The sequence below is a fragment of the Stigmatopora argus genome, chromosome 6, assembly GCF_051989625.1.
Source record: "Stigmatopora argus isolate UIUO_Sarg chromosome 6, RoL_Sarg_1.0, whole genome shotgun sequence".
NCBI classification, from domain to species: Eukaryota; Metazoa; Chordata; class Actinopteri; order Syngnathiformes; family Syngnathidae; genus Stigmatopora; species Stigmatopora argus.
The window spans coordinates 5,202,719-5,227,547 of record NC_135392.1 but is presented as its reverse complement, the minus strand read 5'-3'; the positions used below and the strand labels follow the sequence as shown (position 1 = coordinate 5,227,547).

The following is a 24,829-nucleotide window of genomic DNA, read 5'->3' as shown; positions in this document are numbered from 1 at the left end:
TTTAACCATTTGATATGTGAACACTTAAACACTGAAACCGGAGGTCTTTTAATGCTAAACATCCTGGATTTTGTGGACAATGTACAAATGATGTATCCTTGAGACTATGGCATACTTTATGAGACAAGCATCCATAAATGGCGGATGTGTATTGCATAACCTTTGCATGCCTTAAAAAACACAAATAATAATAATTAATAATAATAATAATAATGATAAAAATAAGAAATAATAAATAACAAATAAATAATAAATAAATAATAAATACATAATAAATAATAAATAAATGATAAATGACAAATGACAAATAATAAATACTAAATACTAAATAATAAATAATAATTAATAATAAATAATAAAAATAATATTTTTTTCATATTTAGAATCCCGCAATTAAGCACGTTGCACAAAAATAATAATAATAAATAAATAAAAAAGAAATAATAAATAATGAATACATGATAAATAATGAATGATGTATAATGAATAATGAATAATAATAATAATAATAAATTGTTTTTTTTTTCATATTTAGAATCCCGCAATTAAGCACGTTGCACAAAAGCAGGTCTGCACTAAAACTGAAAATTATACAATGATGTTTTCTGAGTAAAGTTTCAGAGATAACTTGATAGAAATGTACTTTTATGTCTATTTCAATTGCTTTCATTTCAAAGTAAGGTCCAAAAATGGCAATCATCGTTTTAGAGTGTAATCGAATACACACCCCTAATATATACATTACAGTTGAGTTGTATAATACAATAACACGTAAGCGTTATTCATGCGTTCCTGCCTGTAGTCGGTGGGGGCAGCCCAGGCCAAAGGGTGCCATAACAGGCGGAATCGCCTTGTTCCTCCCAAGAGGCGCGCGCAGTCCGTGCACGCGCAGCTCGCACACCTCGAAGCGCGCTCTCGTCAAAGGGCTGGAGGACACATCGGCTAAAATTCACAAGAGCGGTGGGCAAACAGGCCCGCGTCTCTTCGGGAAATACATACAACGTCGTTCATTTTGTTCCCACGGACCGGCTGGGACCACAAACGCGCCCGATCATATGTGCGTGAAGGGGGGGAGGATAGAGCACGATGGTTCGGGAAACCAGACATCTATGGGTGGGAAACTTACCCGAACACGTTCGAGAGGAGAAAATTGTGGAGCATTTTAAACGGTAGGTTACGCAAGAGGGAATTCTGTGGTAGCGGAGCCGCGCGCCATATACCGTGTATAGCCGACGGTCGATGCTAACGCGGCTAAGTGGCTAACGTTAGCATGTGTAAACTTTAAAGTAAGACATTTGGGTGAGGGCTGCTTGAAGATCTACTCGGATTTTACTATTCGGTGATGTTGTTTGTGCAACCGCGTCCAACAATATGTGGCGTGGTTGGCCATATTTGACAAAATAGCCAACTTTGACAAATATCGGGAAACAAACGCTAGCCGCAAAGCTACCACACAGCCAAGCCAACCATTTTGTGTCAAGTCAATACGTTTTCATAGGGATCGTCAAAAGACATGTTTAACAGATAAAAAAATCATCAAATGCACTTTGACTGCATCATGGTTTTTCTTTTATTATTGAGAAAACATATTTACTGCAAGGCTGTCGCAGTCGTGCTTTTAGAAAGCACTTTAGCTCGAATTTGAAGAAAAATCCGCGAGTCGACTGGGCCCATCTTCAAATATTAGCATGTTGGGCTTTTAAGCGCCTTTTATCGCTTTTTTCATCCCGTTTTTTGGTTAATCTGTTTGCCCCATGCTAAAGCGAGAGCTAAACTCCCTTTCATTTACTTTCAAGGTTGAAAAAGGTAAACGCATCGTGTCGGTATCGTGTTGAGAAAGCGACCGTCACTCAAGAAACGAATCAACAATTGCGCCTGTAACACTTCCAACATTTCCTCCATCTTTAATAAAGTCATAAATTATTAGCTTTAAGACGCGATCTGGAGTTAATCTGATTTATTTTCTCAAAATCAGCCACCTTTCCCCCTTTGACAATCGAACACGCTCGCTCTGTTTTTACTAACTGGGCATATTTTTCCAATTTCAACCCATGTTTGCATAAACTATCATGTTACTACTTTTGTGTATCTTGAGTTAATTGCTCCCATCTGATTGCGTCCGTTCTCTCAGGTATGGACGTGTGGAGAGCGTTAAGGTCCTGCGGAAACGGGGGTCAGAGGGCGGCGTCGCGGCCTTTGTGGATTTTGTGGATATCAAAAGCGCTCAAAAGGCTCACAATGCCGTCAACAAGATGGGAGACAGGGACCTTCGGACTGACTACAATGAACCCGGGTCAGTCCCGAGTGCTGTTCGGGGTCTCGATGACAGCTCCCCCTCGAGCAGTCGAGACGTTACAGGATTCTCTAGGGGGACAGTTGGACCCGTGTTTGCCCCCCCTGTGTCCCTTCACACCAGAGAGGGACGTTATGAACGGAGAATAGATGGGTAAGTGGATATGGTCTGCGATCTGTGGATATCTCGGTATGAGATAGGTGTAATGCCTAATCACATAGTTGGGTTTATTCCAAAAAGGGATGCCCGTGACGGTCTCACAAATGTATTCTAGGGATCGTTCCACTTGTCATCATAATTGACTTACCATGCCCATTGGATTAAGTAAATTCACCACACATTATGATTTCTTAAGGTTACTTTAAAACCAGGTCTGTTTATGGATATTACACCAAAGAGGAATACCCTGGCGAGTTCTGGATTTATTTTGTTGGAAATTACCCCTGCCTGGGAGCTTTTGGATGTTCCAGAGGCATTTTTTTCCCCCTCCAGAAAATGGATCTAACTTTTTATTTTGACTCAAGACCTAAAATTGGAGGTAAATCCGAACCATGGTGGATTCACAGGTATTGTGTATTTTAGCATAACATTTTTTTTTCAGGACTACCAACGTCTGTTTATACTTTTGTCAGTCATGGCTAATATTGATAGCTGGGTTTTAATTTTTTTTTCCCTTATTAAAAAAAAAGAAAAGGAACAAACAACAAAAAAGCCCGGATATGGTCAGTTCAGGACATGGAATGTAATTATGACACAAGCCAAGGGAAACAGATGTAGCTCTTTATTTTTTAGACAATTTGCCTTTTTAGCCCGAAATAGAGTAGCTATTTTCTCTGCAAATTATGGAAGCTTTACTCTGAAGACTTGACAAGAACACACAGGATCCCAACGACCGTCCAGGAAGTTTTACGGAGTTTATTTATTGTTTTGTTTGACGGCTAAGAAGATGCCAGAAGAATGCACCAATGGACGTACCCTCCTGGATGTATGCAGTGGATGTACTCACCTGAATCCTAAATGTGGATTGGTTTAGCTGCCATTCAGTTGGATTACTTGTGTGGATGTAGCTGTGTGAGGTCAAAAGATATCTGAAGACTACTTTTCCCAAAGTAATACTACTACAACAACATCATGCCTGCCAATCAGGCGCATCTGATCGGATCCATGGAGTGTGGAATTATGCCATATCCAACAATTGGGATTTTATATCTTATTATCCGGAATAGAAAAGTCTGCAAATTGTTTCCCATTTGACATATTGATTAATATTATCACAAAACCCAAGGAATACATTTTTTACCCTTCAACGGTGGAATTTTTGGAAAATACTTTTTGCTTAGATGATCCATCTGGATGTCCTATTTAGGCCACTTGGACCCAAAGTTCATCATCTTTATTATTATTATTTTTTTAAAACTTCATTTTCCTATTTTTTCCTCCAGCTCTACATGTTCTGAAATCCATTAAATCTGTGGTTGTTTTATTTTTCTTTTTTTTCCCCCCACTCTCCTCACCCGTGAAGGAAATTCCATTACCTAACAGTGGATTATCTGCTGGCCTCATGCTCCACAGTTATTGAAGATTATTTGCAGTCTGGTCAAAGGGAGTTTTTTTTCTTTTTCCTTTTTTGGCACGTTAGAATAACAGATTTTTCCTGTTGGTTTTCCATTCCGGCTCTCACATTCTGACAACCTAGATTTTATTTGGATTAATTACAGTAACCTCTTTCCAGAAAGGTTGGTATTTCTGTCCTTTGCTTAATCATCTTCCCTTGTGTGTCTGAGATTGCGTCAATTTAAGTTGAAAATGTTTCTCCTCACAGGAAAATTCTTATTCCGTGAATAATGTTAAGTACGTTCATTTATATTATGTAATTTAATAGGTACAATATGGCGGAATAAGCAACAGAATGAATGGCTACTTCAAAATTGAGCGGTTCAAATCTCCGCTTGTTTCCTTTTATGTGGAGTTTGCATATTGCCATTGTGTTTGCGTAGGTTTTGTCTGGCTACTCCTTTGTTCTCCCACATTCCCAAAACATTAATGTAGACCAGGGGTGGGAAAACCGGTCCTCGGGGGCTGCTGTGGGTGCAGGTTTTTGTTGCAACCGACTGCAATCCACCAGATTGGTGAAAAGGTGGTCTCTTTATGGGTTGGAATGAAAACCTGCACCCACTGGCCCTTTTGTGGAATAGTTTGCCCACCCCTGATGTAGACAAGTTTTTTTTTACATCTGCCTTGCGATTTAAATAAAGAATAAAAAGAAATAGATTAAAAAAACAATTCTAAGTTATATCGGGATATTACGTCGTGCAATTCTCGTATCGATTAAAAACCCATGTAAAACGATCTTTACATGTTTTTGATATAAATAAAGTACAGTCTTTCCTCGATTATCGCGACTTCACTTATTCGCGATTTTTTTTCCTGATGTTAATTATTAAAAATGTTTTTTTATAGTTCATAAAAAGGTACTTATAATAGGGGTGACCCTACTTCGCAATTTTTCGATTATCGTGGGCATGTCTGGTCTACATTAACAGCGATATTTTAGGGATTACTGTATAATGTAGCTACACCTCCACTCCTGTCCACTAGTTGGGAGCACGCAATAGCTGTGCCATACAATCTACTGAAATAACGGGACAATGTAGTGAGTGTGCTGAAAATTGAGCATATTGACTAACCTGGGTTCTTTCAAAATAATCTAATGCATAACATTAATACTTAAATGAAAACAATGTACTACCTCTGTATTGTTGTACTTTAGGTATATTGGACAGTTCTAAGTTGAATCGTTTATTTTTTGGGACTTTGGTGGTTGGTATTACAGATCGACCAATATGGGTTTTTCTGAACCAATACCAATTATTAATAGAGGAGGGTGCTCTCCGATATTCATTTGCAGTAAAAGTATAAACCTCGGTGTAAAATAAATAAATAATGGAAACCCTGAACTTCATAGAACTTTGACTCACACAAACATGTATATCTGTTGATATACAAAAAAAATTCCAAGGCCGAATGATCTATTGTACCCACATAAGATGTATGTTATCGAATGTACAATTCGACTATTGCGACAAGGCATCAGAGGATTGGGTGGTTAAATTTGTCAAATAAATTGATAAATGTAGTTTTATACCCATTTAGATTGATTTAATGTTAATGTAAACCAGACATGGCTGTGAAAATCGCAAAGGAGCGCCACCCCTATTATAACTGCCTGATTTTTTTTCAATGCTGAGTCATAGTAGCAAGAGTGGCTTGCGCTTGAGTTTTAGCGTGGATTTTCACATTTTTATGAACTTAAAAAAAATAGCAGAAAAAATCGCAAAGAAGTGAATTCGCGATAAGTGAAGTAAGTCACGATTATCAAGGGAAGACTGTAAACATATTTATAGAATGTGGGAGGAATTCAGTGTACCAACGCTAAAATAGGTAGTACATGAAAACTGAACCCATTAGACTCCGAGAAGGGTTATGTACTACCTGCTTGGTCAACGAGATCACCGCGCGATCCCGCTCACAGCCAATTTATTAAAAAAAATACAAAATTGTTAACATGACGCGGGTAGAACCATTGTTGAATTTATTCAAATGTGATCATTTCGATTTGGAATTTCTTTGATCCCTACCTATTTACAGATGACGATATACAGCGAATAATCCCATTGACCCGTCTTCCTCTCTATCCTTCTGTCATTTTGCAGTAGTTCAGAAAGCCGCGAACGTGCATATGACCACACGCCCTACGGACACCACGAGCGCAGTGGCACTTTTGAGAGGCAGCGGCACTACAACGCAGACTATTACAGGGAACGCTCTTTGTTTGCGGCTGCCGGCGCAGGAAGCAGTGGCATCAGTGGAAGCTTTGAAGCAACAGACCCTCATTTTGACTCTAGAATTCGAGACCCCTTCTCTCTTGCGAGCACCACACGCCGCGACTTCTACCGAGACGACAGAGGACGACGCGTTGACCGGACATACCATCACCGGCGCAGCCGATCGTCCCATTCCTCCCAATCTCGACACCCTTCCCCGCAGCGGACGACGGGGCAAACATCCAAAACTGCTCATTCGCCCAAACGAGGACCCCTGTCCCCTGGGACAGGCCCAGGATCTCAGTCCCGCAGTCGGTCCTCAAGCTCCGATTCCGTGAGCAGCACTAGCAGCACGGGAAGCGGCAGGTAGGAGAATGTTTGGAATAATGCACTTTTTTAAATGCTGTGTTTTATACTCCATCTGTATTCTGCAATATATTTCTTATAATATATATATTGTTAGTTTACCATTCAGGCTACAAATGTATAATGATGTGTCCTTTCGACCCGACCACAGTGATTCCAACAGCAGCTCAAGTGATGGATCACGACCACGTTCCGTTCAGTCGTCGGCGACACATGCACCTACTCAGTCATCCATGGTGCTGGACTCGGAGGAGCCACGGAGAAGCTTTGGGATCAAAGTGCAAAACCTCCCGGCAAGATCAACCGGTGAGCTTCGTCTCTGGTCTTGAAGCTTCGCTAAATCTACAGTAATCCCTCGATTATTGGATTGTATTGGATAACTGTATTCATCCCGTATTCTGGAATTTTCATTGTGACAGTAGCAAGAAAAGGCATAGTTACAAGTTAAACAGTACAGTCGCAAAGGCCGCAGAACAACTAAGCAAAAGCACAAAGTACAAATCAAATCAAAGTAAATGGGATCATTAAGAATCACCAAATCAAATCATTAAGACAGAAAAGCAGCAAAAACACAGTGTGGACGGAGCTACCGCCACCGGCTGCCACTCGAACGGCGCCATCTTGGTTGCGGTAGCAAAAACGGATACAGACTCAAAAGACGTAAAGTTGGACAAAAACTGGAACCACACACAGGAAGTCTTCCAAAAGATCGGGAACTTCTGCAGACTGTGACCGAGGTAGAGAATATGCAGAGTCACTCTTCCAAGCTTATTCGCATAGTTCCTCAGTAGTCTAGACAACAGTAGCAGAGTAGAGCCCCTCGACTCCGTTGCTGGTAAGCGCCGACAGCTCTTCCATCTTATCCCATGATGGAATGTTTGGTCAGAAGTGTTGCTTCTTCTCCCGGCACTTTTGTCCAGCTCTGAATTTCCAGCTGTAATTGAGATGTTGCTCCTTCTGCTGTGTATTGTAACAGCTAGTCCCATGTGTATGACAGCGTAGGCATGGCTGAATGGTTCCAAAAAAGAAGTAGCCGAAAGAAGCCAGGCTAACAGAACAAGGAAAGTTGTAAAAACATTAAAGTAAAAAGTATAAAGTACAAAATAAAGTAAAAAGCAATGTAATAAGAAATATTAGAAATAAATATTCAACATTTTAAACTGCAATAACATTACGCGGAACAAGGGCGCTGATGCGAACATGAACGCTAAATCCAGACCAACGTTCAGTAGACCAAGATGGTAAAGAACAAACGGCTATTTTTAGCACGGTTAGCTATAGACAATTTGTGGCTAACACAGCATGAATGCAAAAGGAGTACAGCACAGGAAAAAAATACCAACATGCGTCAAATGTCTAAATTTGATTATCAGTTGATCACTAATTTTAGGCCTAATGATATTTCCCTCTTTATTCTTTTAGGTGTTGAAATGAAATAGAAATTTCTTCGCATACTTAAAGCTTTAAATATTTTTTTCTTCAGATACAAGCCTAAAAGACGGACTATTTCACGAGTTCAAGAAACACGGGAAAGTGACCTCCGTGCAGATCCATGGGGCGTCAGAGGACCGCTATGGGTTGGTCTTCTTTAGACAGCAAGAGGATCAAGAGAAAGCCCTTAGCGTCCCCAAAGGAAAGCTGTTCTTTGGCATGCTCATAGAAGTCACAGCGTGGAATGGTCCTGGTGAGCGATAACCCCTAAAATTTTGGAAGCCTTTTCTATTAGCTTATGCCTGTACACATTTATCAATGTGATTATGTTGTAATAGATTGCCACTGAATATGCACGCCAATGCACAATGGTTCATGTATGCTTTGTAACAGTACAGAAATATGAATGTATTATGTATTTGATTTAAATGTGCCAAAAAGAGGCAACAATTTGAAGTGTCCACCGAACCTTTTTGGTCTAGCTGTAACACAATTGAAATATAATTTCGATTGAACACAATCACTGTAAGAACAGCAGGTTTGCGTATGATTGGTGTTTTCACACAAAATCAAATGAAATGCTGATTGTCACTCAACTCTTGAGTTTGTTCTAAAACCGAGGCTTTTCTTTTCTTAGAAACGGAGAGTGAGAATGAGTTCAGGCCCCTGGACGGCAGGATAGATGAATTCCACCCAAAAGCAACAAGAACATTATTTATTGGCAACCTCGAGAAGACGACCAGCCGCGAACAACTTTTTGAAATATTTCAGCGCTTTGGCGAAATTGTCGTAAGATGCAAACTCTGAACATTTATTCTGTAGTTATTTTGATTAGTCTTTAAATGCCTTTTTTTCCTCTACTAGGACATTGACATCAAGAAAATAAATGGAGTTCCTCAGTATGCATTTGTGCAATATTCGGATATTGCAAGTGTTTGCAAGGCCATCAAAAAAATGGATGGGGAATATCTTGGGAGTAATAGACTAAAGGTAATATTCAACAATAAGTTTCCCTATTCTTCAAGTCACGTACCGGATTTTCACGACTATATGGCGCATCGCATTTAAAGGCGCGGTGTCAGTAACGAGTGCTATTTCTGTATTTGACACACAGGACGCACCGCTTTTAAAGCCGCACCGCTCCGCATTACCACTAGATGGTGCTGCTCTAGAGGGAATGTCAACAAAACAGTCAGATAGTTCAGCCAAACTTTATTAATAAATTACAAATCAGCTTTCTGACAACTCCATTTACTCCCAACATGAATAAACAACTGTTTTTTCTCCGAGGTTAAACTATTAGTATTTTCGTGACACGGCAATAGCATAATAACTCATGTTGAACAGGTGGGCATCTCACCAAAGTCGTCATTAATCGAGTCAGTAATTTTTGCCTTCCTGAAAGCTCGGACCACAGTTGATACTTCCACTGGGAATGACAACGAACATAAAATTAATGTGCTAGATCGAGTCAAGCTCAACCGAAATGCAACGCCGTTTTATATATCTCAGCATTCACTGGCGCACTGGAAATAGAGTCCAGGGCTGCTTTCCGTAGTTGCCAGAGCTGTTGCGGCTCAATATTTATCCATATAATATATATATATATATATATATAGTTAGCAGTCTAGCTTAGAATGCTCTGTTGACGGCAACATCTAGCGGCAGGAGTTCGTTTGTAAATCCAGCCGTAATGACTGTGCGCACCAAATTAGTGTGCTCGCCGTCTACTGGGTGTATTGACAAAAGAACTATATATCCCAGCAGTCACTGCGCAGTACTTTTTCTACAGAAAATAGTCGAGTTGGGGGCTGCTTGCCGTAGTTGTGAGAGCTGTAGAGGATGGTGTACCCTATCGACTGATTTATTTTATTTTATCGTGATAACAATTTTAGTATTGGTCCATATATAAAGCGCACTGGATTATAAGGCGCCCTCTCTATTTTGGAGAAAATTTAAGACTTTTAAGTGCGCCTTATAGTCGTGAAAATACGGTACTTCTCTTTTATAATCTTTCTATCTTCTTTCTCTTACTCTTGCTTTTTTTTTAGCTCGGTTTTGGCAAAAGTATGCCTACAGCGTGTGTTTGGCTTGATGGACTTACAACGAATATCACAGAGCAATACCTCACACGGCATTTCTGTTGTTATGGACATGTTGTCAAGGCAAGTTTTTTTTTTTTTTTGAGGGGGTGTCATTTTTACTCGTCAAATGGGTTTAAATGCATTTTTTTTGGTAGGTTTTATTCGACAGAATGAAAGGGATGGCCCTCATCTTTTACAACAACACAGATTTTGCTCAGACCGCTGTAAGAGAGACCAAAGGCTGGAAGATCGGGGGCAGCAAAATTAAGGTGAGTGAGGGATTTTTGTTGAATGTGTCATTTATCCTAATAAAAGGGATTTATATTGAACAATTTGATCATTTATCATAGGTGGACTTTGCAAGTCAAGAGAGTCAAATGGCATTCTTTAGAGCTATGCAGACATCTGGGCAAGACATTAGAGAGCTGTATGAAATTCCTCCTGAACGACGGTAAGATGCCTATATTGTTACTTCATACTTGTCCGTTTTCATTCGGTTGAAATCAACTAATACATTTATGAACAATGAGTTAACCTAGGAAGATGCCCATACAGTGGTACCTCGAGATACGAGCCTAATTCGTTCCGGGACTGAGCTCGTATGTCGATTTACTCGTAACTCAAATCAACGTTTCCCATGGAAATGAACTAAAAACAAATTAATTCGTTCCAACCCTCTGAAAAAACACCCAAAACAGGATATTGGATAACGCACGACCACTTGCCAACGAGAAGTAGTGTATATACTCCTCTCGTATTAGCGATCGCTCCGCCATTCGCGCTGACTAACTCGAAAAAAAAAACACTGAAAAAATGAAATGCTCCGCCCAGTGCTCATAGAGACATTACACAAGGGAGTTGCGGGTAGAGAGACGTTGCCCATGATGTTCTTATGAGCAGCCTCTCGTGTCTCGTATTTTGTCTCGTATCTCAAGATAAATATTTGCCCGAAATTTTACTCGTATCTCAAATCGCTCGTATGTCGAGGTACCACTGTATATTGTTACTGGATACTTCTCCATTTCCATTCAGTTGAAATCAAAGGATACATTTAAGAACAATGAGTTAACCTAGCAAAAGTTGATTTGACCGAGTTAACCAACCTTCTTTTTCTTCTCTCTTATCTGCAACAGAGAGGAACGCCGGCCATTGTACCATGAATTTACAGCCGAGAGGGCGTACTATGAAACCATACGCACGCCCGCTCTTTACACAGATGAGGCCCGGAGAGAATATGCCGCTCGCGGTAGAGAGCGTTTCCCCGAATTGGAACAGTTTCAGGGGGAACATTACGACCCGCGCTACCACGAAGATCCACGGGACTACCGGGATTACAGAGACCCCTTCGAACAAGACATTCGAAAATACACCTATATTCAAAGAGAACGGGAACGTTTTGAAGCCGACCGAAGTAGATGGAGTCCCTCTCATCATCGGCGACCGATTACCCCCGCGGTATCGCCGTCGCCAACCGAGCGTACGCCGAGAGAGTCAGAGCGGCGGGTTTACAGCCAGTCCTCCGAAAGAAGCGGCAGCGTCAGCTCAGTCTCACCCACCCATTTTGAAAAGTCTGAAAAGACTTTGCCAGAACACGGCTCAAAAAGCGACAAGGGCGCTCCACCGGATAGAGCGCCGGGTTCCGAGAAAACCAAGCGGACCCGACGGAAAGAGAAAGGTGACAAAGCGGAGAGGGTAAAATCAAGGAAGTCTCCATCTAATCCGCTACCGGACACGGATCATGGTTCTGCTCTGGTGGACGTAGGCACCGGAAAAGGAAAGGGAACGGATCAAGAACCCCAAGAGAGGCAAAAATGTAAAGGGGATAATGACTGTGGCGCCGAGAATCCATTCTCGGCTTCTCACCACGACTCGCTAAAGAGCGAAAAATCGGAAACGGCTAAAGTCGATCATTCGGAAATCGATGGGAAAAATCGAGTCAGAAAACATCCCAAGCCAGACGCCGGGAACGACGGGAAAGATCCATCGGCGGATTCGGATCGCGTTGTCGCCAGAAAAAGGCACGCCGCTGATTCCAGTGGAAGGAATGTCCATCAAAAGCGTAGCAGGCTTGAAGAAGAGGATTGTCGCTCTCAAGACCCCGTCGCAAGCTCACAAACTGGGAAAGAGTCAGACTGCGATAAACACAAAGATTCTCAACGTAGAGATTCAAGAATCAAAAGTGGAGCTCCGCAGGACGTTCAGGAGGACGCTAAAATACTCCGGGTAAAGTTAGAAGGTCCGGCGGAGGCTTCCGAATCAAAACGTCTTTCAGGCCAGGCGTCTCGAAGATTTTCACAGGAAGGAAACGCAGATCAAAGCTCTCTGCGAGAACAGGAGCCGCCGAGTGGCGTTTACAAAATGAGCGGCCAAGGCTCTGAAACTGCCAAGAGCTCTAAGGTTAAGGAAGAGCATGTTGACATTGACTTGTCTCAGAGTTACCGTAAGCAGATGGAGCAAAATAGACGCTTGCAGCAACGGAGAGAGTCTGACAAACCTGGAAAACCTGACAAATCGGGAAGTCCACAAGAAAGCGAAGGCGAGGATATGGAACACCGCAGTCTCGTGCACGAAGTCGGCAAGCCGCCCGAGGACGTCACGGACAATTTCCCATCTCACAGACAAAAGAAACAAGACCAGTTTGAAAGTGATGGAATTAAGCGAGAGCGCGTCTATCGGAGCTTCAGACAAAAAAGTGAAGATTCGGAATGGAACAACACTTCCTCTCCGGGACACCAGTTTTCCCATCACACAGAGGAAGAATCCGATCACGCTCAGAAAACGCTGGTCCGAATCGACAAAATGAACGCCGACTTGGAGCTTCTCGTCAAAAGGAATCACAATACACAGGGAAACAAATCCAACACGCTCCACCCAGATGAGGATCAACAAAAGCGCTGGGAAAACCGAGTCAAGCGAAACACGCTGCCTGACCTCAACTTTTCAAGAAATCGAAATAAAACCGTACACAACAGCAAACGTTTGGAATACGGCGCCGGTCCCGATATAGAGCCGGGTGAGGTCAGATCAGACTCCGAAGAGGACCGAGAAACCAAAGCCCGTTCTCCCGTGGCATCTACCTCAAAGTCTTTTTCAGAGAGGGCAAAGACCGTTGAGAGATTTTCTGACCCCAAAATCGCACATCTTGAAAGAAACAAATTTTATTCCTTTGCGTTAGACCAGACCATCACGCCAGATACGAAGGCTCTGCTCGAGCGTGCAAAATCTCTTTCCTCTTCTCGAGAAGACAACTGGTCCTTCTTAGATTATGATTCTCACTTTGCCAGCCTCCGCAACAGGAAAGACACGGAAAAGATAGAATCCACTCCCCGACCTATGCCGTCGTGGTACATGAAAAAGAAAAAGATTCGAAGTGGATCTGAAGATAAACTGGATGATCGAAAGGAGGAGCCCAAACCAGAAGAACATGAACGAAGAGAGTTGTTTGCCTCTCGCTTCCTTCACAGTCCCGTTTTTGAGTTGGACTCGAGACGCCTTCAACATCTCGAACGAAAGTACGAAGAAGCCGAGCATAGTCAAAAGCAGCTGAGCAATCAGCAAGCCGCGGCAGATGGCGAACACGACTCGGGTCCAGTGGTTCTTTTCCACAGTCGCTTTTTGGAACTCATGAGACTGCAGCAACAAAAGAATAAAAGCCAAGCGCCAGAAGTCACGGATGAAATGAAAGCTGCAAAAGCATCCACGGAAGAACCAGAAAGGTCGCCATCCCCCGAAACTAAAGAGCCTATCGCCGAACCGGAAATCAAGCCCATCAGTCCCGCCGAAGAGTTGGTGCCTGAACCCACGGTGACACCCCCCATCTCACAGCGCGTGCAAAAAGACTTGGCTTCTCCGGAACAGACGATTCAATTCCCCGTTGAGTTGGCGGCGGCGGTCCCTCTGGTGGGTTTTGCCAAGCCTGAAAATGAAACCCACCAATTGCAACCTGTGCATTATCCACCAGTTGAGATCATACCCGATTCCCAAGATACGTCGGTCAAACAAGAAGCACATTTCCTCAAGGACACTTATCTTTCTCATTCTGAAATGAAAGTGGATGCTACAGAAGATGACACAAGTTGCGCAGGAGAGAAGATGAATTTAGATCTTCACGAGTTTGTCAGTAGTTCAGAACCAGACCTCGATTCGGAACCAGTGCAGCCCGAAGTCGTCCCCCCAGCCTTGAGTTCTTCGCTACCTAGCCATGACGAGTGCACTGATTTAGCGAAGAAAGATACGTATTGCTCCGTTTCGGAGCCCGAGGAAGAAAACACGCCTAAAGTTTGTAAAGACACCGGGGATGACACGAAAACTGAAGGAAACGCCCTCATAAAGGACTATAAAATGAAAGAAATGAAACCCAAAAAATTCAAACCGTCCCCACCTGAAGTCTCCACACCGATTTTATCCGTTCCCGAGAAACGAGCCACGCGAAAAAGCGAGCGTATCGATAAAGAAAAACTCAAACGGGGTTCCTCTCCCAGAGCAGATACCACAAAGTCCACCGCCAAATCTCCCCTTCACGGCTCAGACGTCGATACCTCGGAGACGAGCATATCGTCGGGCAGAACGAGACGTAGGAACGTCAAATCCGTGTACGCCACTCCAGTTGACGATGAAGCGCCGGTCCGTACACACGAATCCCCGCGTTCCGCCAGAAAACGAGGCACGGATAAGGATCCCACACAGCAGCAGAACAACGAGCCGGATTTACCGACTCCGCCCCCGGCCGCTCGAGGCCGGCCTCCCAAGAATCGTAGGCATTGTGAGGATTCTTCCGCGGTTAAAATGGACAAAACCAGAATGGAAAATAAAGACGCGGAACCCAACGAGTCCGACGGTTGCGAAAAGATCCATCGGAGTTTTAAAGGAAAATCCTCCCTCGCTGTCACCAAAGCGCCTTCAAATCTGACCTCTACGGCGCAAATGTTCGGCTCGGTGAGAAAAGGAGAAAAATTTGAGTTGACCGAGAGCAACGATCAGGAAATGGAATGTTCTGACGACAACTCCCTGACTTTGGTGGACTCCTCTAAAGAACCGCCGTCACCTCAAGTGGACCAAAAGCGGGAAGAAAAAGAAAAGCCCAAAAGAGAAATGGTCAAAGATGAGCCTCTGAATGAAAAGATTTCGGAAGGAAAACCAAATGGTAAGGATGAATATCCCCCCCTCGTTTCAGAGGAAAAAAACACAAATGAAAAAGACAAGCTTGTTAAGGGAAAGGGCAAAGTCCCCAGGACCCCAAAGTCTCCCGTTCTCAAAAACCTTAAAATCCGGCTCGATGTAAAAGAGGTGAAAGATCACGTTTCCAAGTGTTCCAGTAAAGAAGCCAACGTGGAAGACAGCGATCTTTCTTCTTTGGATAAAAAAGAACTTCTGGATCCGTCAAAAAATCTAAGTTCTCACGAGATGGAATTGGAACAGGCCGTAGAGAACATCGCCAAACTCACAGATCCGCCTTTTCCGCGAGAACCGCAGACTCCAAGTGGCAACATAGCAGACTTGAAAAGCTTCTCCGCAGACTTGAAAAGCTTCTCCGATGAAGAAAAACCCAACCCGGCCAGCGAAACGGAACTCATTGCCGCCATCGACTCCATCACCGCCGAGGATGGCGCCGTCGTTCTACCCCAAGCGGCGCCACTCCGTGTCGACATACCAGCGGAAGCAGAGTTGCAAGACTCGGTTCAGCACGCCAAGGAAGAAGAACTTGAAATAAATCCTGTCAACCTCCAGGACGAGCCACTCTTACCGACCACCCCCAAAAAGGGCGGCAAGCGAAAACCTAAAACGATTAAAGGTCCTAAAGGCCAAAAGCATGCCCGGAAAGATTCCAAAGAAGACCCTCCATCCAGCGAAGAGACCTCCTCGCACCTTGCAGTCGAGAACGCAACACCGAGTGCAAATATCGTCCCAGAATTGATTGCACCGGCGGCTACCGCTACCGTCATCACTCCCACCACCGCGTGGAAGTCTGAACAAGAGCCCTTGGCTCTCAAGACCCCCGACGTGAAGGTCGAGCCACAGTCACCCGGCGAAGAGCAGGTCCAACATATCAAAACGGTTTTCCCCCAGTCCAAAAGCCCAGTGGGTCAAAAGCCACAATCCCCCTCCTTATCGCCATTATCGTGCAAATCCAATATGAAATCCATTCAAAACAGCAGAGCCCCCGCCTCTCCACCAGACTGGCTCCGTCACCCTGCCGCCGATACCGCCGTTCCTACTTTACCCGCCTTGCCGTTAGCACCCAAGGAAAAGCAACCTTCGGCAGACTCTGAAACTGTGGAGGTGGCTCGAGGCCCAAGCGATCTGAGACAGATTCTTTTGAAACACAAAACCGTTTCCCTGCCCGGGACCACTTACGTTTCCACCAATCTCCCGACCGCGGTCCAAGACCAGAACCTCAGTGAGCATAATACCATGTTAACAGTTGCCCCAACTAAGTCAGCGCTACCCGATGGCAGAATTTCATCTCCGTCCGTCCGAACGCCAGCTACGTTAACACCTCCCGAGACCAAATCGGTGATCTCCGTCATTGCGTCCACTGGACTGCATTCCTCGGTTATCAGTCGTCTATGCAACCCTCCCGAGCACGAAGAAAAAGCCAACCCGAGCATGGCCAACCAAGGCGTGGAAGTAACCCTACCAAAACCCAACTACAGGCCCAGCAAAGACGACACGGGGTCATACCTCGTCTCGTCCGTTGCTGACGAAGTCACAAGCGTTTCTTCGCGCTTTGGCGTGGAAAGCTCCGCCCTGGCCGCGGGATCTTGCCCGGGCCTCCGAGTAAACACATCAGAAGGCGTCGTGGTGCTGAGCCACTCGGGACAAAAAACAGAAGGACCCCAACGGATAAGTGCAAAGATAAGTCAAATTCCGCCGGCGACGGCGGGCGATATGGAATCTCAGCAGCTGGTTTCCATGCCCCAAATGAAACCGGAATTGTACGGTCATTCTCAGTCGGGCCTTCCAAAGGGTTCTTTGCAGGCCGATCACGGACACCCCGGCAAGGCGCAGTCGTCCTTTTCGTCCAATAAACAAGAGAGCGCCTTAGACAAAATGGAGTCTGGCTATCACACAGGTTCACAAGGAGTCGTGAAGCGTCTTGGGCAGGGAGTTGCCAATCAGGGTATTACCTCAATGTACCATCAAGAGTACCTTCCCACCAAGCACCAGAAGAAAATCGACAGTGGCGATTGCCACGCGGCAGACGGCCCCAAGGCGGCGTGGGCCTCCGCCATAAGTCCCGCCATCAGTCCCCATTTGCCGTCTCCTCCCGGAAACCACGTGGGCTTCGTCACGGCCGCCGGCGACAGGAATCCGTCGCATCTGGGCGGCGCCAAACAGGAGGCGAGATCCCCCCGCAAGTCGGGTCATCCGCATTCGCCGTTCACTAAAGTGTCCTCGCCCATCGGGTCTTCGTCGCCCAAGGGCATCGCCGTGATGTTGCCCACCGGCCTTTCCGCCATGCAACCGTTCATCCCCGGCGTGCACCACCCGGAGCAGTCCGTCATCATGCCTCCCCACAGCGTATCCGGAGGCTTGGGCCGGATGTCGCCGCACCCCGCCACCCAGTCCATTCCCGTGGGCCACCTGGTCCAGGGAGACGTACGGGTCAACACTCCCCCGCTTTCCGTGATGAGCTACGGGATCCACGGCGAGTCCCTGACCTCCCCGTGGTCCGGTTCCATGCAGCAACGTCCGACTTCCCCCCAAACCATCGGCCGGGACAAGGTCCTCAAGGTCAACCCGGGCGCTCTGAGGGGCCACGATGTGGACCAAGAGGAACCCAGACGCTTCCACCAGCAAGGACGCCAAGCCGCCACGCAGATCAAAGCCGAGATGATCCAGTCAGACCCCCGGGTGGGCTTTCGGGGCGCCGTGCCGATGGAAGCGTACATGACCCAGAGAGAGATGCGAGCGCTCTTGCACCAACAAGGCGAGCGCTCGTCCACCGACCCTCATTCGGGCCACCTCCAAGAGACGGCGGCGTCCAATTTACCCATGTCCATGTCCCCCATGGCGCACATTCTTCCCAAAGGCGTCTCCGAAAAGGACATGGCCAAGCCCATGGAGGGCAAGAGACCTCACTCGCCCCTGTCTAAAGACGGATTAATGGGGATCCGGCAGGCGGGGGCCACGGTGTCCTCCCCCCAAAGAGTGGCGCTCATGCCGCCGGGACTGAGCGGCACCTTCCCAGAGTACTCTCAGATGTACTCCAATCCGAGAGGCATCCATTCGCAGATGCCCGACGCCGCCACGCACGGCGTTTCCGATGGCAAGATTCCGCAGAGCGTTAATATGATGCAGTTGCTGACGGTAAGAGGAAAGCCATTTTGCAAATGTTCCCTTCACAGTATATGTATGACCACGGTCTTTCTCTTTGACAGAAATATCCCATTGTTTGGCAAGGACTGCTGGCGCTGAAAAATGACACGGCGGCCGTCCAGTTGCATTTTGTGTGTGGCAATAAAGCTTTGGCTCATCGGTCGCTGCCCCTCCAGGAAGGGGGCGCCTTCCTCAGGATTGTTCAGAGGATGAGACTCGAGGCGTCTCAGCTGGAGAGCGTCGCCAGAAGAATGACGGTATGCGCTCGCTCACGGCCTTTTTCCTGTCGTTTCCTTCTTTGGTTGAGTCGTTTGTGCATTTTTTTTTTTGTCATTGCAGGGAGAGTGTGACTTCTGTCTTCTTCTTGCTTTGCCTTGTGGACGAGATCAAGATGATGTTCTTAACCAGACCCAAGCTCTTAAGGCCGCCTTCATAAACTACTTGCAGGCAAAGCTGGCGGCCGGTATTATTAATATCCCAAATCCAGGTTCCAATCAGGTGATGTACACTTCAATTTCTTTGATTTCTTAGACCAAGGGTGTCCGAATTGGGTTGGTTCGCGGGCCGTATTAACGTCAACTCGATTTCATGTGGGCCGGACCATTTTAGATATAATATTTAGATACTTTTTTAAATAAATGATTAAAAGCCCTGAATGTTCAGTTTTTTATAGATCTAAAACAATATTTATTTTAGCTTTTTTTTAAATATATTTTTAGATTTCACAACATGATTTTTGAACTAAAAACACAGAAAAATGGATTAAAAAATTACAATTATTGATTTAAAAGGGGGAAAATTAGGAAATTTAATATACATTTATACTCTTCATTTTAATCTGATCCTAAAACAGAAAGTCGGCACTCTTGATTTGCTTTCCCGGGCTACACAAAATGATGCGGTGGGCCAGATTTGGCCCCCGGGCCGCCACTTTGACACATGTGTCTTAGACAGTCATTTATTTACCATCAAAATATGACAAAAATAGCAGTTCTACATGTGCCCGTAAATGTATGACTTATCAACACTATTATCTCAGTTTATTGCACTTCTATTCCAGATTGTTGACACTATTCTTTGATTATTATTTTTTCCTTCCCAGCCGGCCTACGTGCTGCAGATTTTTCCACCATGTGAATTTTCCGAGAGCCACTTATCTCAGCTGGCTCCTGACCTTCTCAACAGGATCTCCAGCATCTCTCCTCACCTTATGATTGTCATCACCTCTGTGTGACCTTCACCGCCAAGGATTACGCCTCGTGGAATCATGATAGCGCCCCCAGCTGGGCCTCGGGACACCAGAGGAATACAAAACTTTCTTTCTTTCTACTCCTGTCACATCCCATCTGGTCACATTTTGTCCTTCTCAAAAGAACTCAGGGATGGACCAAACCGGAGCCACGTCATTTTTTTTTTTGTTGGACCATTTCTGCTGTATTTCTATTTATTGGAGTTTTACTTGTGAAGAAAACAAATCAGGATCCTTAATGAACAAGAATGCTCGACTGACCAGATGGCATTTTTAATGATTTTTTTTTTCATTCACCCCCACAAGAGGATCACATTTCATCATGTCATTTTAAAAAGAAATGTACAGATTGCCTCTACAATGATTTCTTTAAGTGGAGGAATTATAATTATAAATAGAGACAGAAACAAAGGACCACAGATTTGAAGTCCACCAGCTTGGCTCTTTTTTTTTTTTCTCCACTACTGAAACAGTTTACACCTCCGGCACCTCCATTTTGCATTGATCCAGCTACAGTTTCCGTTGGACGTTTTGGAATCAAGGACATTGTAAATATTTTAAATATTTAAAACTTTGACAATGGAACTTGGAAAACCTGGCAGAGACTTGAACTCTGGGATTGTACCAGAACACACATTATGGAAATAGATGGGTATTCTTGATTTCTTTTTTTTCTTTTTTTTTGTCTTTGGGTGTAAATACTTGTAACACAAGAAGTTTAGCAATCTCTCCTGTGGAGTTTGCTGATGGCACTTCGTATTTTGTAACTCAAATAATTAAAAAAAAAAGATACAGAACTCTTGGAGTAATATGTTGATTTGACACACTTTTCAATTTTGCAATTGTTTATACTTCTACTAATAATAATATATGGAATTAGGGATCTCATTTTCTCATCTGCTTTATCCCTACTAGGTTCGTGGGGGGTGCTGGAGCCTATCCCAGCTGACTTCAGGCCAGAGGCGGAGGACACCCTGAATTGGTGGCCAACCAATCGCAGGGCACAATGAGACAAACACCAATTGCTCATAGGTAGGGGCAATTTAGAATGTCCACTCGGCCTACCGTGCATGTCTTTGGAATGTGGGAGGAAACCAGAGTACCTGGAAAAAAACCCACACAGGAAAACATGCAAACTCCACAAAGGTGGACTGACCTGGATTTGAACCCAGATCCCCCACTGTGAGGCCAACGCACTACTGGAACACAATGAAATGTTAATAAAAGCTAAAATCAAGGAAATTAAAATGCATGAAATAGGTTTTCAAATTCATGATTTAAAATTTTTAAACTTATAATAAGGATTTGTATGTGTTATATGTCAAAAAGAGGCTATTGTTTGAAATCCACACTAGAGCCAAGCAATGCCACAAGCTGGTCTTCATACTGAGAGATGTTTCTCTTCATGATCTCCTTACAAGGCCCCAGCAAGCGTTCAAACGCCTGGATGTCAATCACTACAAAGAACAGGTAATTTACACTTGCACACTCTTACCAATAAAAACAAGAATACAATGTTGGCAATAAGTAAATATATAGCTCAAATATCCAGTCTATATGACTGAACATTTGGCATCAAGTGACTATTTTATGAATGCAGCTGACTGATTTCCGTAAAGTATTGAAAAGAAAAGCATTACCGAGACATTTGGTTTCTCCAACTGCGTAGACGGAGGCCGCACGAGGCTTGTTGGTGACGAGTGCCAGCTCCCCAAAGTATTGTCCTCGAGAGCAGCGGGCCACTTCCACCTCCGTCTCATCCTGCTGGCCTGCCTTCGTCTAGAAACCGGCACGACAAGTTGTCATATTTCAGAGGTAGCAAAAATGTGTTTTCTTTAGCTCACTTACTTTAATTTGGATCATGATCCTGACTTGTCCCGATTCCACCATGTAAAAACAATCAGCCATGTCTCCCTGCGCTCAGTGACGGGTGCATGCGTTTACTCGTTTCAAAAGTTGTCCTCTGACATCATCAAGTGAACGCTACCTGCGCTATGATACGCTCTCCATCCTTGAAGCATCGCGCTCCCAAAACATCCACAATCTTCATTCTCTCCGAGGCCTGTAGAACAGATGAAAACCCTTCACATATAAAATCTTTGACCGCCACGGTGGCAAATCTTAAACCTCGCTTACCGTATTTTCTCGCATATAAGCCGTATTTGTAACTCCAAAAAATGATGACTAAATCAAGGCTACGGCTTATAGACTTGCTATACTCTTTCACTAGTACATATTGGCAACGTAACATTTCCTATTTGTTGGTTATTTTCTGTTTTGCGGTAAGAAAACCACTACTGGATGAATTAATTCCTTATATTGGCCCTAATAATGTTCTTTAGATTCAGAAATATCACGTGATGATTTTTCTCCAGATTTTCCCTTCAAAGTAACACATTTGCACTCCCTATTAAAAACATGAATATGGAGGTGAAAATTGCGAATAAGCGAGTACCGTATTTTCACGACTATAAGGCGCACTTAAAAGTCTTAAATTTTCTCCAAAATAGACAGGGCGCCTTATAATCCAGTGTGCTTTATATATGGAAAAAAAATTAAAATGTGTCATTCATTGACGGTGCGCCTTATAATGTGGTGCGCCTTATAGTCGTGAAAATACAGTAATTGTAAAATTGAACGATTTTCAGCCAATATGTTGGTGCGGCTTATATGCGAGTAAATTCGGTAAATTAGCTTACTCTTACTTACAGACCAGCAGTAGTTGATTGATATTAACTTAAGAGTGCTCCTAGTAATCATGACTTGTTCATTTCAAAAGAAATTGGACATCTAAACAATCTCTAAGGGGGGAAAAGGACTGCTCCGTTAGACGACAAATGTTCCCAAAGTGTTTGCTACAAACCTCCAGAGAGTTGAGAAGAGGAACACTTTCCACAAAGGCCTCATACATCCTCTTCTTCTTGGCGTTGTTTTTCACAATGAGTCGGTGGAAGGTGGCCCGGTCCTGCAAGAACACAACAGCAAAAACCAAATGACTCCCTTTTTATCTGTAGCCGTTCCAAAGTCGACGTGTTAAGAGAGCCCACCAGACCCCACAGGGCGCCCTCCTCCGTCGCCACGATGGTGGCAGCTCGTGGCGTGTTGTACATAAGAGCCAGTTCGCCAAAACTGCCCTTGTTGTCGTACTTTCCCACGCACACGCTCACCCCGTTCTTTGACACCGCTATATCATAAACACCCCTGTTGGAAGGGATCACAAGATTAGACATTTTACGTCTCCGCAAATGGAACTGTTTTAAACATACCAAAGTGGAGTTTGATTAACTTCTTATGTGGTGGTTATTTAGAAAATGCAGTTTTTGTGGAAACACAGAGAACAGAAGGAAGACCGTGACCGGACGTTTCGCCGACGGACGTTTGGCGGACGGACAGTTCGCCGAACGGATGTTTCGCTGAAACAGGATTTGTGCGCTCGCCCCACCCCTGGATCGTGTGTACATGTTCTTCAACCTCAGCCCGCGGGCCATATACGGCCCGTTACAGATAACATTCATTTAGGAATAACAAGGGCATGTACTGCCCCCCGCTGGAAGTTATTTCCAAATACAAGTACGTACTACAATGTGCTGCCAATTTTTTATATTATTTTGCTTTTCGAAGTCACTTAGCCGCTTAAAATAATGAATATTTTTATAAAGTGCACTTGGAGGGCATGCACATGTTTTCAATCTGTAATATCACATTGATGCTAATTTTATTTTAAAGTTCTTTTTCATGAAAAAAAATGTCGTTTTCATCCTATTGTTATGATAATAACAATGCTTTGCACCCAACTAATGTATCCACTCACCTTTCTATGACATAGAAATTATCTCCATCATCTCCTTGGTCTATGATGTGCTCTTGAGGATTAACCTGCACCTCAAACATGGCGTCCAAAACCTCCGAAAACTGTTCCTATAAGAAGCGACACAATCATGGTACGATTACTGAAATGACACTTGACATTGTTACGCAGATCTTTTTAAACCTGTGCACAATCATGCTAATTTTAGCTTGGCAAAAAAAGGAAAGAAGGTTCCAAGTATCCAAAAGGTCAAGCATGTATTTTCAGACATATCTGCACCTGGTCCAGAGTCTTAAAGAGTAGGATGTCTTTGCAGGCCTCCTGAAGCCTGTGACGCTGCTCATCCGTTTTGGGGTGCACGACTCGAGGCTCGGTGTCGTCGTCATCGTCGTCCTCATCTGGGTTGTAGGGCTCGGCGCAAACTACATGGACACACAAGAAAAAGGTATAAATTCAAGCATTGGTAAGTAGAGGTGCCACTGTAACCGTGTGCGAACGATTGGTCGCTGGTCTAACAAGGTAAAACAACACGTTCTACGCATCAATAAAAGCCAACAATGGCCATGAGCAGTTTCACTGAGCCGACATGTGAGTGTAGAAGAGTTTGTATGTACATGCGTTGTCCCTTTAAGAAGCTACGTCAGTCACGGACGGTATTAACAAGTTCTCAATAAAAGTCCGGGAAATTTGGAGCTTTTCTTTATCCTAATAATTACTAGGGCATTAAGTATGACTAGATAGTAATTCACAGTTTGTATTTAGGGAATTTCAGCAACGATTTAAATGGTAATTATCAATAACCTTCCGGGCGACCAAAAGACCGGCGACCAATCGACCGTGTACCCACTGTAACAATTGCAAACTTTCATACACACCTGAAACTCGCCTGTTGTTTTTACCAACGGTGTTTTCTGCAACAAAACATGCAATTACGTCACACAGCAGCGTCTGAATCGAATGAAAATGCAAGTATACTGGAAGTAATCCTCACCAATGGGTTCCTTCTCCACTTCCTCACTCTCATGGGCGTTTGTGGCAAAGGTGACCCCTTTCTGAGCCGCCCTCTCATCGCTCTTAGCGGGCTTGACTTTACGTCGGCTTTGCAGAATTTGCGTAAAATGCCCGACGGCGAATTCCACCAAGTCCGGTGGCCTATGGCGAAGAACCTCCACCGTGTATCCTCGCAGCAGCTCCTTCAGGCCCGTCGGAATCTCGGAATCGCTCATCTCGTCCCAAGCCTCCGTGCATTGTTCCCATCAAACAGAACCATGCAAACACCCACTGTTACTCCTCCCCGTTGCATCGTTCCCATTCGCTCAATCGATTTCTTCATCGAACAGCGCCCGTCGGAAAGTATTGATCAAAACTTTTCCCTATTAAGCCTAATGAACGGCTGTCCAGAGGACGAGCCAATGGGCAGAGAAAGGACGGCGGGGTTATTTCTCACACTACAAA

General features: G+C 44.3%; 2 protein-coding genes across 2 annotated transcripts; one reads left to right on the top strand and one right to left on the bottom strand.

Annotated features, from left to right (window-relative positions):
- The first annotated feature begins 823 nt into the window (after positions 1-823).
- Positions 824-20,363, top strand: LOC144076309 (msx2-interacting protein). The gene is made up of 14 exons (XM_077604035.1): positions 824-1,169; positions 2,132-2,446; positions 6,007-6,483; positions 6,635-6,789; positions 7,967-8,167; positions 8,552-8,703; positions 8,779-8,904; positions 9,966-10,079; positions 10,154-10,267; positions 10,349-10,449; positions 11,132-18,308; positions 18,380-18,574; positions 18,657-18,815; positions 19,420-20,363. Exons 1-14 carry the CDS (start codon positions 1,087-1,089, stop codon positions 19,549-19,551), a joined length of 9,501 nt encoding a protein of 3,166 aa, XP_077460161.1. The 5' UTR covers positions 824-1,086; the 3' UTR covers positions 19,552-20,363.
- On the bottom strand, positions 19,824-24,689 carry prkar2ab (protein kinase, cAMP-dependent, regulatory, type II, alpha, B). Its single transcript, XM_077604039.1, has 10 exons — positions 24,351-24,689; positions 24,250-24,288; positions 23,654-23,796; positions 23,378-23,484; positions 22,614-22,767; positions 22,430-22,531; positions 21,554-21,628; positions 21,415-21,480; positions 21,207-21,345; positions 19,824-21,023 (listed from the first exon to the last, which is right to left on the bottom strand). The coding sequence occupies exons 1-10, from the start codon at positions 24,598-24,600 to the stop codon at positions 20,899-20,901; spliced, it is 1,200 nt and encodes a 399-aa protein (XP_077460165.1). The 5' UTR covers positions 24,601-24,689; the 3' UTR covers positions 19,824-20,898.
- Positions 24,690-24,829: the final 140 nt, after the last annotated feature.